Below are 18,727 nucleotides of genomic sequence, written 5' to 3' on the forward strand. Positions count from 1 at the left end.
GATCAGAATAATACAGAACAAGTGTAGTTTTGTCCTTCAAATTTGACTGATAGAGTTATAGGACTTTCCAGTTGACTCTTATTCGACAAAAATCGACTTAAACACATTGCTTATTGTTAAGGCACTCTTACTCCATATGATCATTAGTAGTTGAAACTGAACACACTGAACTAAAATGAATTAGCCTACCAAATACTTACGACAAAATTAAATGCTACGTGTTTGTTAAAAGCAACATTTTTTTCTGTATTAAAAGTTCAGTTACTGGAATCGGTCTCTTGGAAATATAGTTCACCTGGCCGAAGGTCATATGGGTTATTGCCATCATTTGACGTCCGTCGTCTGTCGTCCGTTGTCAGTCGTCGTTAACATTTTTTTTCAAGAATCTTCTCTTCTGACGCTACTTGACCATTTAGTACCAATAGGAATAGTAAAAAAAGGAGAGCCCAGAAACACCCGACTTTGTATTGCTAATGGAAATGTTAAATCAGGTTTTCGATCTGTGCCATGAAAACTGATTCGTTCAACGTGTCATAGTTTTCCTTTCCTCTTTCTTCTACCCCGTACTTAAGTTTTTATGAGCAACTCGGTGCGTATTTCTAGAAAAAAAAAACAGAGGACGCTTACTCTACCGATGCACCTGGTCCATGCTTCCAGTTTTTAGTGGAGTCCAAGTTGCTCATTTGCTTTTGTTACTTTGTATATATGATTTTGGTTGTTTTGTGTTCTTTGTTGTGTATGTCTGTTTTCCATGTCTGGTCTTTGTCCCTGGATTAAATTCTTTTGATTACCGCTATAACCTTGGTTCCCTTGATTATTCTTTATGTAAGAGTAATCAAATGAACAAAGATAATCGAAAACTATCTAGGCTTGTTCGTTAATATATAAGAAGGTTTATATGGTAATAACAAAATGACCAAACAGTTAAATTCAATAATCAATAGGAATAGTAAAAAGGAGAGCCCAGAAACACCTGCATTGGTATTGCTGATGAAAATGGTGGGTTAAATAAGGTTTTAGAGTGATCCTCCGCTTTCGTTAAGGTCAATTGTTGTCATAGCCGGTCAAAATGATTAAGAATATTGCCTTAACGGTTAGTCTCCTATATAAAACGAGTTCTGGTAGTCTTAGTTACTAACACTTATTTAGGTAATCTTCTTTACTAACCATAATTTTGTCGTCGAAAAAAAAATTTATAGGACACTTCCCTTGTAAATAAATCGGTTGATATTTCTAGGCTATTTATTTGGTTTTTTTTACTTCATAAATCAATTGTATACATTTGATTAAAATTTTTTATTGACCTTAAATGCTCTTATAAACTAAATCTAGTAACTGTATTTTTATTCAAAGTCTACGTAGCATAAAATCTATCATTCATAAGTAAAATTTAAACATAAGTCGGCTAACTCCAAATCAAGTAAATCATTAAACTCTTCGTTTTGTTGCACGGTAAAGAAATTCTTCCAGTCTCCAACTTCACCTGAATAAAGAAATAATTAAAATATTGAATAACGAGAGACCGCACAAACTTGTTTCTTACTTACATATTCAAAAAGGGGATGTAATTCGGCTGAAGAATGAATTTATATTTCACTCATATTTGAGATACCAAAGTCCTGTTTTAAATATAGTCTTAAAACCGTTGTTCTCTCTAAGTTTCAACCATTCTTTCAGTTGTACCTTTATGGGCATTCACACCCCTTTTATATTATTTAATTGTAGAAAGCATCTGATGTTTTCCAATACGTTCTGCTTTCTTTTAGTTAATTTAAAGGCAATGAAGTTGTTTGGCATAGTGTAAAGAATGTGGTAATAGACACGCTATTTTACTTGGCAAATCCATCCCGCGGTTACTGTAAACCATCTTAGTTTCTCTACTACTTACTTCCTAGATGAACACTAATACGACGATTTATATCATATATTTTCTTCCTAGAGAAATAATCAATTTAAAAAAAATCGCTCGTGTTGTTTAACAGTAGACCAAGTTTTCTAAACTTAAATAATTAATTTAATGCCACGATAAATTATATCACTGCTACATTTAATTAATGTATTTTATTGTTTTGCCTGATATTTCCAAAAGGCCTACCAGTTAATTTTACCCAATTCCTTTCTTGAACATGTTTATTGCTGTTCATATTACCAATCACTCAGGCCTATCACTGCTTCAAGAATACCTCAAATATATATTACTACCTAATAGACCCTTTCGTACTAAGTAGATGAGCATGCTGAATATACACTTAAGGGTTTAGGTAGAACAATAGAATAATCCTCGCAGAAGTGTATACACATGTATTGATAATGCTGAATATACACTTCCGCGAGGTAGGGTTTAGGTAGAACAAAAGAATAATCCTCGCAGAAGTGTATACACATGTATTGATAATGCTCCTTGAATGCTCATCAAACCAACCAACAGTTAGTACTAGAGGGTCTATTGATAGGCTCTACTATGGAGGATGTGAAAAAATATCAGGTTTGACTACTATACTGAATTAATTTGCATTAGGAGATTACGTTTAGTTCTGAGGTTACCAGATGTGTAAAACCTTTGAATTAGTGAATATAATCTCTACGCAGGAGATTGAGTGATTACTATACCTTTTCTGTACAGAGTTGTATATCCATCTTTATCAAACCTCCCAGTATCATCTGGCTTAAATTTCTTCATGTTTACAAACGAGCAGACCTCCTGCAACGCCCTATAAAACTCTTCACTTCGTTCAACACTAATAAATTTGGCTAGTTTTGTAATTTCCTTTTCAAAGTTCTGAAAATAAGATGCAATTAAATCAGATCATAGTATCATTTGGATCGTTTAATATAACGAAAATTGATATTGTGAATATGTCAACGAAACAAAAACACCACGGGGTCGAAAAATATCAGCTCAACTCCACCCATGGGTCTTCAATGAACGATGAGAAAACCCTCACACCACAGGACTTGACTTTTGATATGACATTTTTTTGTAAATCAATGAAGCTTTGTGATTTATGTGTTTGCGTCATTAAATTTGGGTTGCTTTTTTTTAAATATGAGTGTCACCAAAGACTTTCATAATAAGTTTTATCAATGTTTGATTTGATCGTTATATATTATAGAGTATACTAAGACAATTAATGTTATTCGTAATGCCACTACAAAGAGGCAGCCATATTTATAAAGTATATTACGGGAACAAAATGAACCAATGTGTAAGTAGATCAAACAGCTTGGTTTCTTATATTACATATCTCTTTGGTACCTTTTGTAAATCTTCATAGTATACAACATGAATGGTTTTATTAGCATCTTTAAGGAGGTGTCCCCATTCTCTGATATAGGAAAACCAACTACCAAATAATTCAACCTCATTGGTCTCTGTGTTTGAGAGACGAAAACATATATTATAATTGAAATATCATTACAGTAATGTACGAAAATGTATTTTGGTCACGCTTTATTATTAATTGATCGTGTGAATTCAAGAGAAAAAAATGCTTTTTATGTTGATTAAACAGTACTATTCAAACACAATTATTCAATTATTAATTATAAAATGTTAGTTGATAATTATAGGGACAATTTGATTAAAATGCCAATATTTATGATAATTTTAACCAATCAGTTTTATTTACCATAATGAATATGCAGATTTATTAGTTGATTATTCTTACACGTGATTTGATTACTAAAAATAGAATTTTATACTTCAATGCTTAAATAACCATGGTGATAGAAACTAAATACACGTTTCTATCATGAATTTTGTTGCTTATATATGACAGGGTGAGAAATTCTATGAATGAAGAAAAAAATTAATCGTGACCATTTAACGCAACATATATAACCAATTGTACATGCAAAGCCTATCTAGCAGTATTTTAATTCGAACTATATCACTTATACATGTACAATATAAATGTATTTGAATTTAATTCTCTGTCCATTATTTTTGAAATGCTTTATATATTAACTCACTTTTACCCATGACAACATCATTAAAATAGTCTTTCCATTCCCACGAGGAATCGAATGTTTCAAATTTGTTTTGAAGGAAGAAAAAGGAGGAAACAGCTCGATCCTTGGGATTTCGAAGAATCAGTATAATTTTATAGTTGTTTTCCCTGTGTGCTCGGGGAAGATATCTGTATGGCAGATGTGACAACAGAATTCGAGGATCTTGTTTTTCTTCTAGTTTGTCGACATTCATTTCAATATTGCCATCTACCAAAGTATTTGCACTGTATTCCAGTTTACCAGATATCAGTATGGATACAAGTTCTAAGATCCAATGCGATCCTAATGATAAAAATAATCATCTTATTCACTATACAATGATGACAGCATAAGATATCAGAAGACTTATGACACCCTCATAACACTGTCATGCAAGAGAATTAATCGTGGGCGGATTGATAATATGCTGTGAATGTACTTACATTTGTGGGTACCAATTTTTGAGGTTTCATGAATAAGGATTCTTAGACTTATTGGTGCATGCCAGTCAATTGAAGAGAAATCTCCAAGGCCAAATAAAAATGAAGTTATGTTTCCGATCTCCATTCTGAAACTTTGTAGGGTCGGTAGGTAGGGATTTTTTTAAATTTAGACCTTTTGAAATGAAATAAGTCATTATAGTGACACAAAACTCAGAATACAATGAAAACCAAATATGCAAAGACTAAACAACTACATTGTAATGATTTTAGACTTATTCCACGGCCAAATCTCTTGGGATTCTGCGCTTGAGATATTTTTTTGTTTTAATGGCGGTGGTTGGAGCTTATTTTATTATGATATTGTACACATATGTGCATGCAAGATAAAATACATTGCACATGCAATGTTCTTTAAAAATGTATGAGAAATGTCTACACCTAACTCAGGAAGAAAGGTGTATACAGAGTCAAATTTTTATTCATAATAAGAAATTTTTAAAAGTAGCTCTACATATGCATATGCAATGAATGGAAGTGTCAATAAAACCATTATTTGCAGAGATATAGGAATAATGACTATAGTAATACATACAAAAAGAAAATGAAAGACGTACATGTGATGAAAAGGAAACAAATGAATAAAAAATAAAACAGCGAACTAGGTTTCACTTAAAGCTGAGTTGAAATTTTATGAAAATGAACACATTACTGAACTTTGGATTCTCAAATCGGAGGTTGGTTACATCCTTCTAAAATAACATTGAGCGATTAATTTTTCACAAATAAAAATGGAAACACTTACAAAAAAATGCAGTGAAACATATCTATTGTTGAGGTATGCATGGTCGTTTCATTGGTGTCCACGATCAACACCAACAATAATACAAAAAAAAATCAATAAAATAATAATAATAAAAAAAAAAAAAATAAAATAAATAAATAAATAAAACTGATGGCCGGACTATTCATTTGTATGATTCTTACATTCGACTCATCCACAAAAGCCACTAAAATTGGTACCTCACGACCAATAATACTTTCACGGTATGCCATGTAGTGCAGCTTGATCGTGAACTTTAAGGATCGTGAACAATTGTTCTTCTATATTCCGACCTTCCTAACTGCTGGAGGTGATACATCCCATGGGACTGTCTTACCCTACCGGTGCACCTGGTCCACGCTCCCAGTTTTTAGTGGAGTCCGAGTTGCTCATTTGCTTTTGTTACTTTGTATGTATGATTTTAGTTATAACCTTGGTTCCCTTGATTACTCTTCCAATACAAGCGTTGTTTATGATTATTAAAAATTAGAAGAGAAATGAAGAAATTAAGTCAATCTTTCATAAAGTGACCAAAGGAAAAAATAGAAATATCTTGTAGAGGTATAGCCCAAACTTGTATCATAGACTACTTAGTAATAACATTATAAAAGCAGACTGTTCGTGTTTAATTCAGAATACAACTGGCCATTTTGATTCTGAACTTACAGGATTTTAAACTTTAAATTCGAAAATAAACTGACAATTTATTCGTTGATGTTAGAAGCAATTTGACAGCAATATCGCAATTTTAATCTATATGCAAACTTTTATCCCTTAGTGAATAATAATTTTCTATGTTATAAAGAAACCAGGAAATTATATTTATTATAATCTTTTTAAATTATTATCTTTATGACATATTTGACGAGTTTTTATGTATGTAATATTATATACATTTAAAATTGTTTCCTTTTCTATCTGCTGTGAACAGCATTCTCGGTGTCAAATTATGTGGAGTGTTAAAGTTGTAAATGTGTAATATTATCTCGTAATGTATTTTGTGATATACGAGAGAGGAGGCGTCTTAACCCATCGTATGGTCGCTGTTGTCTTGAAAATGAAAAATGTTTAAACTAAATAGAACAGAATCTAAAATAGTTGCAAGCTAAGACAAACAAAAGATTCACGGGTGAAAAAAGTCTCATCCGTCTTTTTCACGATCATCATAAATATGGATTTTTTGTTTATATACATTTTCAAACGACAAATAGCAAAATAAATAAAAATAAAATGAAATAAAATAATAATAATAAAAACAGAAAAATAATAGAAATTAAAATGTTATGATACAAATAACATGTTAAATGCAAATGCTCAATATGAAATAGATTGTGCGAATTTTTAATCGTCTGAAAAATTGAATAAAATGATAGAAATAGATATATAATATGTCCATTTGTATTTTAACATGTATAGAACGAGTTTTTTACAGTTTGAACTTTTTGAAAACAACTGGGTATCAAAAAAACAATGAAGCATTACTCAATACCCTTTGAAAATAATTATTATTTTGACATCATTGCTTTGTTGGAAAGGTAAGGCAAATGAACTAAAACACCTGATTAGTGGTTTACGACTCATAGCATACCCCGTTCACAATCAAATGCTTACAATCATTTCAATGAATCAAGGCAGTGTTAATATTTAAAAAAAAAGACAGACTCGTGAAAAAATTGTGAACATTTATAGTGGAATTTGTAGGTTTCTTGTCATCTGCAGTCCGTTCTGTGACTCAGTTTCTAATGCAACAATTATAGATGTTTATGGCTTATCTGAGTATTGTGGACGAGATGACACCTAAGTCCTGCGAAGGTGCTTATTTACTGCAAAAAATACAATGTACAGTAACACGCATGATATTATGAGGCAGGTGCAACATGTAGGAGGACAAAATTGAAGATATATAGATATATTTTAAAATCTTCTGTTGCTATTTTCCACTTTTGTCACATTTTCTGGACATTTCTATGTTTTTTTTTCACTTCTTGACGCTCCCTGAAACTTCTTGTTGCTAATTAGTGAGCCCAGTATAACTAAAATTAGTGTTCGTACTTTAATGCCATAAGAGTAGGCATAAAGTCCGAACTAATACCAGAAGAGAAGGACTTACGTCCGAAGCACTACTTTAAATATTAAACGCTTTTAAGTGAAGAAGATACGAAAATACCGAACTTTTTATGGGAAGCTCCTTATCCTGTAAGACTGAAACCAAACTCTAAAGTGCTGCCAAGGTATAACTTTATTTCTCATTGAATACCCTTATGAAGACTTGGTCCTCTATTACGCTATGTGTGTAGGGAAACACCTTTAAACAGAATTTAGGGATGTAAGAGGTGTTCACACTATAATCTGCGCATTAAGTATGAATTGTTATCCTAAGAGAGAGAGAGAGAGAGAGAGAGAGAGAGAGAGAGAGAGAGAGAGAGAGAGAGAAACCTATTTTGAAATATTTATATATAGTGGGCATGATAGTTCTTGTATTTGGTATGAAATGTAATCTTGTCAAATCTAACAAGATATTTTGGTGTATATATAAAATATACATGATTTATACGTTTGATGTTTATGTATATGTTTTGTACTCATTATAATTATAATGTGTACATATTGTAAATTGTACTTTTAGTATCATGTACATATTAATGAATACAATTTATAATTTGTACAAAACCAGTAAAAAACACATATAACTTTTACAAGATATTAACAATTTGCCATTTCAAAATATAAGTGCAAAAAGCAAACTGTCATGTGTGATTTTCGTTGCTGAGGGTCTTTGACAAGCTCTATAAAGTTATTTTCAAAACAAGAAAAGCAAAGGACGCTTACCCTACCGGTGCATCTGGTCCATACTCCCAGGTTTTAGTGGCGTCCGAGTTGCTCATTTGCTTTTATTACTTTGTATGTATGATTTTAGTCACTTTATGTTCTTTGTTGTGTATGTCTGTTTTACATGTCTGGTCTTTGTCCCTGGATTACATTTTTGATTACCGCTATAACCTTGGTTCCCTTGATTACTCTTTTACAAGTCATATCCAAAATGTTTATTCTTTAATCTGCTGGAGTTGTTTTGTGCTTGCATTCTTACCTGATTTTATTGGTCCGCAAATTAAAATGTCCGAAGGTCTAGAGCGGAAATCTCTGAGCTGGCGAAACCCTAATGCTGGATTAGTAGATATATATTCATACAAGGGTAGAACCATACCATTAAATCGCGTTCGAGTTCTGAAATGTAATCCAACTTAAAGATTTGAACATGCTTCTCAGGCTATTCATTATTAATGATAAAAGAGACGACTTTAATCTTAATATTATGAATTTTCCTTACCCGTGCAGCAATATACCTTCATCTTATGCATATGTTGCTTATATTTCACAACTGGTTCGCTACACAAGAGCAGGTACTAACTACTCTGATTTCCTTGAACGCCATAAATATCTGCGTTACATACAAAATGCGTTTCAAAGGGTCTCTTATCAAATTCTTGTTAGATATCAGTCCTTGGTTGAAAAATATCCAGTTTACTCTAAAATAATGAGTAATGATTGCTTTTTTTTTTGTAAATTGATCTTTGTGTTGATATGATCCCTGAGTTATCGATTATGACATAATAGCATGTAAATGCTATTTAATCACCACCAGTACGCCGCAATGGAAGAGGGAGGTTTGTGCGCTGGAAAACTTAAATTTAACCAAACATTTCGTTTGAAATGCCTGTACCAAGTCAGAACAATTGCGGTACCAGCTCCTCCGGTGGTGTAATATCTATTTTGCCAGATTTGTTTTGGACTTGACTTGACTATGAATCAGATTATTAAAACATAAAAAAACTAGACCACACTAAAGTACTAAAGGGACAACCTAAATTCCGCACATTTTAAAAGGATTTTTTTGTTTGCTGTATATTGCGTTTATGTTTATTTTAATGGGTATACAATGTGCATTTGTGGACGTTCCGGAAAGGTCAAGTCTTTATCATGGCCTCTTTTTTCTAACGCTTATTAATAACAAGTTTCTTCACACTGGGTTTTAATAGGAATCGAACAATATATAGTAAAAATGTGGAAGAAAATAAATATAATATTTCAAAGATGATTTTAGACCCGGGAAAAGTTCTTAAACTGTACGACATGCTTGTTAATAAGAAATGACTTAAAATAAAACATTTGAAATACGGTAACATATTTACAGACATTTCACTAATCATTAGTTTCAACTACTTTATTCAATAGAATTAAAAAGGATTAGGTAAAGCAGGATAAAGACTATGCAAGCTCTCTCCTGAAATTACATAAACAAAAGGTGTAGAATATTCACATTTATTCACATGCTCCTAGTTTTTAGTGGAGTCCGATTTGCTTATTTGCTTGTGTTACTTTGTATGTATTATTTTAGTTACTTAATGTTCTTTGTTGTATATGTCTGTATTCCATGTTTGGTCTTTATCCCTGGATTACATTCTTTTGATTTTGCGCTTGAACCTTGGTTACTTGATTACTCTTTCTAAATAGATGCATTATTACTAACTTGTGGCAAATAAATAGATAAAAATAAAAATTTTATCGTACTAAAATAAATTACACTACACAAGCGTGATTTTTTTAATACTAAAATAGCTATTCTAAACGGGGTAAATAAACTGAGAACATACTGGCACTCCACAACGAAGATGTTTGTAGCAACAGTAATAGATTAAAATCCGACACATGTAGGTATGCTGCCTTAAAATATGTCTTTTACTTATAGCATTAATACACGAAACAATAAAGACTTCCAACGACTAATGAAAAAAGTTTAAAGGCATACCAAATTAAGAGTAAAGTTAATATAGGTAGTAGTAGAGATGTAAAAAGATTTCAATGACCAACTCAGATAGACAGCAAAACACTGCCTTAAATGTTATAAAACTTTAACATAAAACATATAGTTTTGTTTGAGTTAAAGAACCGTTGATCGTCACTTATTATTCATTCATGCTCGAGATTAACAGTGTACATGAAAAACGACTAAGTAATATTTTTTTGGTTATTTCGATCTAGTTCCATAGGGTAAAAAACTCAACTTGCTCAAATTACAAAAAAGACCAATCATATATATTACAAATTTCGATATGTTGTATACGTGTTTCGAGGAATAACCTCTTTTACATGCAGTATTATAATAAAAAAATATAGGAAGATCTAAATCTAAAAATTAAATGTATACAAGAAATACTCCAAACCAAAACTATAACAATCGGAAGCCAAAGTCGTCACCGAAAAGTTCTACCATGTGTAATATAAGGAATGAAGAATCAGTGTTTTATGTGTTTTGAAATATATAATACTGCAATTTTGATAATTATGATTAATGAAATCTGATATAATTCGGTGTCAGACAAATCTGAGAACTGAGTTGGTGAATACCCACGGTCATTTTTGGCATCGACCCAGTGGTTATCAAAAAAAAAAAAAAAAAAAAAAAATCGTGAAGTATATTACGATTTCGATATGCTGTACACGTCTTTCAAGAAGTAATCTCTCATCTGCAGCATTATATTCAAATCAATTAGGATAGTCTAAATCCAAAAAGGAATTATATGCAAGAAGTATTCTAACTATCGAAACAGGAACTGGTGAATTTGAAAATGAAATCCAGGTAATTTTTATCCTTTTTGTATATTTCTGCTGCAATAACGAAGCAAAATAGTTTTGACCTAGAAAACGTATACTCAAAAGCTAATAGTGTGACCTATTCAATGAATCGTGAGCAATAATTTATACACAATAAATTGATTTAATAAGACTTTCTTCACAAAAAAGTTCGAGAACATCAATGTTACTGTATATTTTCTCATCAAATTAATTTTGAATGCAAATTCATGTGCATATGTAAAGTCGATAATGTGCAAAAATGTTAAAACTAGCTTTTCTTATACTGACTAGATGTATACAAAAGCAAAATGAAAAAGCAAACATATACCTGCCGGAATACATTCTGCAACAACAACACTCGTGTGAACTTAATAGGCAGTAGGGACTGTGTTTACATTTCCCATCCGACTGGAGAATATATCAATCCTTTTTTGCGTATCATATTTAAATTCACAAACGTAATATGTGTCTGTGCATTTTGTTTATTAAAATCAACATTCAAATTATCTATGTGGAAGTCTTATAAAAACACAGTCATGTACACGGAACGTTGCCTACCTCACAAACAATTGTAGAATAAAAAAAGAGGAAGTGACATGTTAAAAATAATTAAAAACTAAGCATGATTGTGATCTGACTTGTATATTGCGAGCAATAATTTATGCATAAAAAGGATTGAATTAAAATGTATGTATATTGGAAACAAAACTGCGTTTTCAATCCTCTCAATGTGCAGCGTAATATTTGTTGCGAACTTGATTATTCATATAACATTGTTAATATTTCCTATTTGAGATTTTGCTAGTCTAAGTCTTCATGTTGGTTTTGTAAAAGTTAAATAAAATAACCATTCAAATCATATTTTTAAAGTGTCAAATAGCAGTCTTTTTAAGAATAATGCAAAATCTGAAAAATGTGATACACCCCAAAAAAGGCTACATATTTTTATTTTTGTAATTAAGTTGTTTTATGTGTCTATATTGTGAAATGTGTAATTATTCATTCATATCTGCATGCTCTTAGGAAATAATCAACATTGAAAATCCAATAGATTCTATTGTATTTGAGTGTCATTTACAGAGTTATCTTCCTTTTTAAAATTGATCTTGAACTTTCCAATAAAAACATTGATCTTGGAAATTGTAATCTTTAACGCAATAAAGATCGAATTCCTGTTGTGCTTTTTGAATTGATACGAATACTTTATCATATATTTGTGATATATATTTCTGTATTTGATTAAAATTTTGATTCATTTGTGTTTTTTTTCATTTGTTTTGTAAGACTTCCTTTTGTTAATATTTTGATATCGTGATTGAGTTTAATATTTGTTAAGAAAAAGAAAGCTTGATGACTAAAGGATCCTGTTTGTATTATTCATTTTTCTCAGTCTCGGAATGAAGATATTGTTTTATGTTCTTATGAGGTTTAATTATGAAATTAGAAGATGTAGAGAATAAATGTCTGTCCGAACTTGTTGACTCTGTACACAGATTTCATGCTGCATGTTGTTCATTTCCTGAAACATTTTCTGATGACTGTGGTCAACACATATTTTGTTATGAAAAGTCTTCAGCACACACTGATAGACTAGGGGCTTGGAAAACAGACGCTGGGTCATCTTCCGATGGCTCTGTGATCAAACGAAGGAGGCGTACAACAGGCAGAAACCTACCGCTACGAAAACAATAGAACTCGCGCTCTCGCGACAAAAAAAGTTATTATTTTTTAATTCAGAGTAAGAATATCATTATTAAACATTAAATTATTTACAAAAAACTGTATCAAATAATAGTAAAAGTAACAAGGGACAAAGACCAGACATAGAAAACAGACATTCACAACAAAGAACATAAAGTAACTAAAATCATACATACAAAATAAAAAAAAAAACAAATGAGCAATTCGGACTCCATTAAAAACTGGGAGCATGGACCAGGTGCACCGGTTTGGTAAGCGTCCTTTGTTTTTCTAGAAACACCCGCCGAGTTGCTCATAAAAAGTCAAGTCCGGAGTAGACAAACGAGGAAAGGAAAACTATGACCCGTTGAATAAATCAGTATTCATGGTGCAGATGGATGCACCATAATGATCATAACGACCATAAAACTTCTGTTGTGATGACTTCAATCCTGCAGCACTATAACCCTATTCCAGAAGCCTATTTGTTAAAGTTCTAGCGCAAAAAGTCTACGTAGTTTCGGCAAGCCCTGGCATAACGTATGAGTTGTGATATGAACACTCCATACGCAGGTGCTGAAGGGATGTTGCCACAGATGAAAGGAAAATTGACAGTGCTGAATGAAAAGTTATCACGTTTGTCGTAATGTTTGGTCAATAGTTTTCCTTTACTATCTATTTCTAAGTGTAGGTCAAGATATGTGGCTGACTTCACATTGTCTGTACTATCATTTATCTCAAGCTTTTTGGGGTAGATGCGATGTATCAAATCCCCAAAATTAGGATTGTTTAAAGATAATACGTCATTTATATAGCAGAAACTGAGATTGAAAGATGAAAGGCAAATATGTTGTGATTGTCTCCAAAAGATCTTTCGAATTTTTCAGGATCCACTTTGAATTAATACCACTACGTGAGTAACAAGTGTTGTGGTAGGACTGCAAACCCTCTTTGACTGTTGTGAATATAGAAATAAAAAGTTTTGAAAGAGGTTTGGTGGTACATTTTGCAGATCCAGCTATGAAACGTTGTTTGTATAGATTCTTGTGGAGTTTAGGAATCCAGTAAATAGACGGTAAATCACAATCATCTTCCTTGGTAGAGAGACCAAAAGAAGATAACACAGATTTATGGTTTTCCACAATGTCTTCTTTGGAGAGTGTGGTAGCAGTATAGGTCTTATCATTGCTATTATTTTCTACGTCTACCTCTGATAATAAACATTGGATGTAAAATGTTTTGCAGATAACAACAATGTTGTTTTTGGCTTTGTCTGCTGGTACGATAACATATTTGTCATGTATAGTAGACAATGTTTTTGCTACATCGAGGTCTTTGAAAACTGATGTAGCCTTGGCACTCATTGACCTACTTGAAACTTTCATTCGTTTCAAAATTAAAGACCTCACGGCCTTTAACCACTCTGACAGAGAATAAATGTCTTCTTGTTCTCGTTTTATCCATTTTCTTGCATAGTCCTCGACGGCATCCGTAAGAACTTTAAAGTTATAATTCCAATTCATGGAGCGTGGCACGGTACTTGAGACCTTTAGAAAAGATATTACGCATAGATTTGTTCTATTTGATAGTTAAATCTCCCGTAACGGCGTGACCAGAAGGACCATATTCGAAGAACATATTTGCAAGAACAGCCAGGTGGTTTAGCCCTGAAGTCCTCAATCTTGTGATTCTGCAATAGCCATTTATAATTGAAAATTTTGGATGCAATGGGTGAAGTCTAGGAATATAAGATAATTGATATGGATTTGTCTTTGAAATATGGGGGAATTTTGTTGGTAACGTTTTTGTGATGGAAGATGTTAGCCAAATTAATTGCATCTATACCTTTGTTGACAAACGGCAGTGGAAGAATGATCGTTTTTCTTCATCTTGACTTTTCACGCAAACTGGTTTAAAGAGTCTGTGGAAACCAATATCTAAAATGATGGCAACAAGTCTGTATAATGATGAGGTGGGGTCAGAAACAGGAGTGTCAAGACTTGTTTTGTAAAGGGAGTGTAGTAGAGTGAGAGAAATGGAATGAAGTTTGGTTCTAATGTGATGAAGTCCAAGAGGTTTTTGTATGAAAGGAAGGAGACCATCTATGGAGACATCATGTAACTTAGATGACGTATAGTGGCGATGGCCATGACTCCTTTCCCGTCTTGGATTTTTGTCAAATAAATTCATCACATTTATGCTATTGTTACATTGGCTTGAAAGGTTTCCTATACTTTTGATGTTGTCATTGCATCCGTAAGGTATTTCAGTACCTAGTCTGCGTATCCAGTACTCCTCTCTTTCCCTACGATAGTTTGTACTTAGAACGGGATTGTTCGTAGGATGGTAATTTTTTTTTCTAAAATACGAACTTTCAAAGAGAAGATTGAATGATCTTGTTGATTAAAGTGTTGATAAACTGTCGGGAATTTGGTGGTGTTAATTTCCGAACGATGACCGCACATTCTTTTGTTTAATCGTTCTTGCGTTTCTCCGACATAAACTAAATCACATAAGTTGCATCCTAATCTATATATTAAGTTTGTTGATTTGCAACTTAAGTCATCGTGACTTCTTGTATGGAAGGTTTTGTTTGTAAGGGAACTAGAGAAGTAAGAGTCGGTTATAAGAATATTGCATGTTTTGCTATTTTGAATACCACCTTTTGATATAGTACAATGTGGTTCGTCATCGTTGTAGTAAAATATATCATTTAAAGTGATGGAGCATTGTTTGATAATTTTGAAATAGTCAGAATTTTTGTACTGGAAAAGGTGGTCTGCAGACTAAACGTGTGGTAAGACAAGGCCACGATCTTTAATTAAAATGATTTTGAGTGGAGATACGTTTAATAAAAAATGGATCATGCCTAGTGTTTGGTCACAAAAAATCACGAAAAAATAGATAAGTCCGTCAAATGTGAATCTACTAGCATGACAAAGTTTTGATTTTTCAAAATGTAATAGAAATAGAAAAAAAGTTTAATTGAGTCGGGACCTCGAATGCCTGCATGACATACATTTACCTAAGTTTACCTGTATAATCACGTCAATAAGCTTGTCAACAATTAAGTTCAAGGTTATATTTACTTGTTTATCGGCAAAGTGATTATAGACCGAAATTGCTTTATTGAAATTACTACACGTCACCAAGTCAGAACATAGCTTGCCAGACAACCTATAGCATTGCTGGAGTAGCTTTTTGGGTGTCATATACTCGCAATAGAACATATAGCGTCTTGGCATAAAATACGCACATAATCTTTCCCAAATTCGTAACGTGTCATCTTATGAGAACCATTTCTGAGTTATTATTATATTCTACTCTAATTTTAATACACGGTTGTTGTAAGACGATTGAAATTAAGAATGAAGCAATAGGACAGCACATTTACGTTCTACATCACCACCTTTGACACTTTTTGTTTACATCCACATTTACATGTGCTGTGTTTTCAAGTAAAATTGTATGTTTAAATGGACAACTTCTATATGCGACGTCGGAGGAAAATAATGTTTACTTTTTAGGAAACTAGAAACACTTACCATAAAATTAATGTACATGATCCAACTTTAAACCAAGAAATATCATCAGTGCACTACAGTTTTTCACCAGTTTATGATTTTTTCAAAACTTATCCATCCCAAGACATCCTCGTTTTACATATCTGTCAAGCAAACGACACGATCTACACTTGCTGTTACCTATTCACCGTACATGTAGAAAGCACTTTTTACATATGCGGGTGTTTCTAGAAAAGCAGAGGACGCTTACCCTACCGGTGCACCTGGTCCATGCTCCCAGTTTTTAGTGGAGTCCGAGTTGCTCATTTACTTTTGTTACTTTGTATGTATGATTTTAGTTACTGTATGTTCTTTGTTGTGTATGTCTGTTTTCCATGTCTGGTCTTTGTTCCTGGATTAAATTCGTTTGATTACCGCTATAACCTTGGTTCCCTTGATTACTCTTACAAGTCATATATTATCAACACGCGAATGTCGTTCATATTCGATCATTTTCTGTATCAGAATCAACAACGGCCTATCGCAGCCATATTCTCTCACGAAAATCACAATGGAATGGGAGATAATTCAACTTGGGTAGGTTTCTGCCTGTCAAAGGAGCCAGAATGTGTTCTGTTTTCACCGGAATGTATTTTCTGTGGGAAAATTCAGAAGTCTGTAAGAAGAAAAGGTGCTTAGTTGAGCGAAAAGCTATTCAGCTTCGATTTGGGTGGAGCAATTACTGTGTTCAAGGCAACTGAACAGCAGATGGTTGAAGCTTGTGAAGCACAGTAACATAATAACTGCAGAAGTAAGTCCATTAACAATCCATTACGATGGAGGAGTCAAGATGATGAGAGACGACAGCACCAATCTGAAAAAGAACCTTGTTTTCAAACTTGATGAAATAATTGAAAATGAAATTTTCTTGAAGAACGAGGTGTTAAACTCAGCTTCATTCGTGACATTTATGTTTCAGAACTAAGCAAGACGAAATTTGCTAACCCAAATTATAGAGCTGAAAAAAATGAAAATGACCTTACAGAAGAAGTATGGTACCAAACTTTGTTATATTGACATGTAAAAGTCAGGGAAATCCCTCTCCAACTTAGTATTTATCTCAACTTCATTATTAGATACTGCAGTCATAGAAGCCTTTGGGTTAGAACAGGTAAACAAAATTGTTGATACAGCACAATCTCTACGCGAAGAAATATTCAACACGTATGATGCCGATGAAGAATTACAATGGCCACCTATTGCTCAATATATTGATAACAGAACAGTTTCCTTGCCTAAGAGTTTTGGTGAGTTTTTTTAGGGTCCTTGTTATTGGCAAATAAAACCAATAACCATCAAATAATTCCCGTCGTTTTATTGATTCAGTTGTACAAGATATTTGCAGAGCAGTTACTAAAGGACATTGAAACTTCCGAAACATGTTCTTCTTTTGTATGGCATTTAGACATTGGTTTCGAAGTGCAGAACTCACTATTTTTCTTAACCGACTAGGTCACTGTGAGACCTACCCTTTTTCCTTATAATTGGAAACTGTCATTGCTGTAGCATTCGGAAGAACATCGACCATACTGTCTCCTCAAATTGTACGACATCCCGACGTTACATTTATTTTTCACTCTGACTTCGACACACATCCCCAGCTTTTAAACGATATATGTGGCAAAACATCTGTACATACATTCAAATGGAATTACGTTGCAGGATATGATTGCCCTGCAGGATAGGCTGTTTGAGGTTTGTATCAACTGTTCCAACTTGTGAAAAGACAGGTCGCATGTCTATTCAAATAGAGACCCAGACTTCCCTTCCTGATTGTTATGTTAGTCCTGGAAAATGTCCACCACACTCTGTTTCTGAATAAGAAGTTCGCGGTCCTGAATTAGAATATAAAACTTCCATGAAAGAGAACATGGTATGGTTGATTGCTAGATTTTTAAGTTCGTTTGTTTCCCAGGAAGTCTCCGGATTTATGGGTTTTCAAACTATTCACAAAAGTGTTCCAGAGAGACTTACAACAATTGATTACTATCCTGTTATCAATCAACCAACACAGATTACAAAGCGATACAAGAGTGATTTAGATTTTCCGAGGAAGGAGCAAAAGATGTTGGACAACAGTATGTGGTAACCACGTTTGACTTGGGTGTTTGCATAAAAGCTTTTCCTATTATTTTGAATCACCCTATTAAGTACGAAAACCACATCATTATGATTGGAACATTTCATATTGTTTGTACTTGTTTGAAAATGATTGGAAAGAAGATGGAAGAATCTCGGCTTTCATACATTCTTATAGAGGCTGGTATGATATGGTCTGGTTCCTTAAATGTGGTGATTAGTGGGAAAAAAAACTATAGTATAGTTCTTCATTGCCATAAAACCTTATTAGAGGCTCTTGAAAGAATGCTATTTTGTCAGTTTATGGATTCCAATAATGACGAAATTCTTCTTGGAACCCTCTCAGATAATGCATTTGATGCCTTCAAATACTTTGTAGATGAACCATCAAGACTCGTTTGCTTCCATCACTCGACACAATGAGATATCTGGCTACATCAATGATTATCTAATTTTTTACGACAAACGTGATGACTTTTCATTCAAAATTGTCAACTTTCCTTTCATCTGTGGCAACA

General features: G+C 33.0%; 1 protein-coding gene across 3 annotated transcripts; it reads right to left on the minus strand.

Moving 5' to 3' along the window:
- Positions 1-1,327: 1,327 nt before the first annotated feature.
- LOC148611701 (sulfotransferase 1B1-like) lies at positions 1,328-16,259 on the minus strand. Of its 3 annotated transcripts, XM_088592501.1 has the most exons (7): positions 16,113-16,246; positions 14,413-14,504; positions 8,342-8,478; positions 3,973-4,293; positions 3,257-3,372; positions 2,611-2,779; positions 1,328-1,483 (listed from the first exon to the last, which is right to left on the minus strand). In XM_088592501.1, exons 2-7 carry the CDS (start codon positions 14,454-14,456, stop codon positions 1,374-1,376), a joined length of 897 nt encoding a protein of 298 aa, XP_088448627.1. In that variant the 5' UTR covers positions 14,457-14,504; positions 16,113-16,246; the 3' UTR covers positions 1,328-1,373. The 3 variants fall into 3 exon arrangements, with proteins under 3 accessions (XP_088448627.1, XP_088448629.1, XP_088448628.1); XM_088592503.1 differs by lacking the exon at positions 14,413-14,504 and having other exon boundaries at positions 16,113-16,259; XM_088592502.1 differs by lacking the exons at positions 14,413-14,504; positions 16,113-16,246 and adding an exon at positions 11,216-11,355.
- Between the last annotated feature and the right edge of the window lie 2,468 nt (positions 16,260-18,727).

The sequence above is a fragment of the Perna viridis genome, chromosome 7 (assembly GCF_037379345.1).
Source record: "Perna viridis isolate PV_CMFRI_1.1 ecotype Kerala chromosome 7, ASM3737934v1, whole genome shotgun sequence".
Lineage (NCBI taxonomy): Eukaryota > Metazoa > Mollusca > Bivalvia > Mytilida > Mytilidae > Perna > Perna viridis.

Excerpts from the sequence above, each read along its gene's own strand:
- LOC148611701 (XM_088592501.1), bottom strand. The coding sequence starts at position 14,456 with ATGAAGAAAAACGATCATTCTTCCACTGCCGTTTGTCAACAAAG. Across the intron at positions 3,373-3,972 it reads TGATGTTGTCATGGGTAAAA|AGACCAATGAGGTTGAATTA; the intron begins GTGAGTTAATAT and ends TCTCAAACACAG. Across the intron at positions 2,780-3,256 it reads ACTATGAAGATTTACAAAAG|AACTTTGAAAAGGAAATTAC; the intron begins GTACCAAAGAGA and ends TCTTATTTTCAG.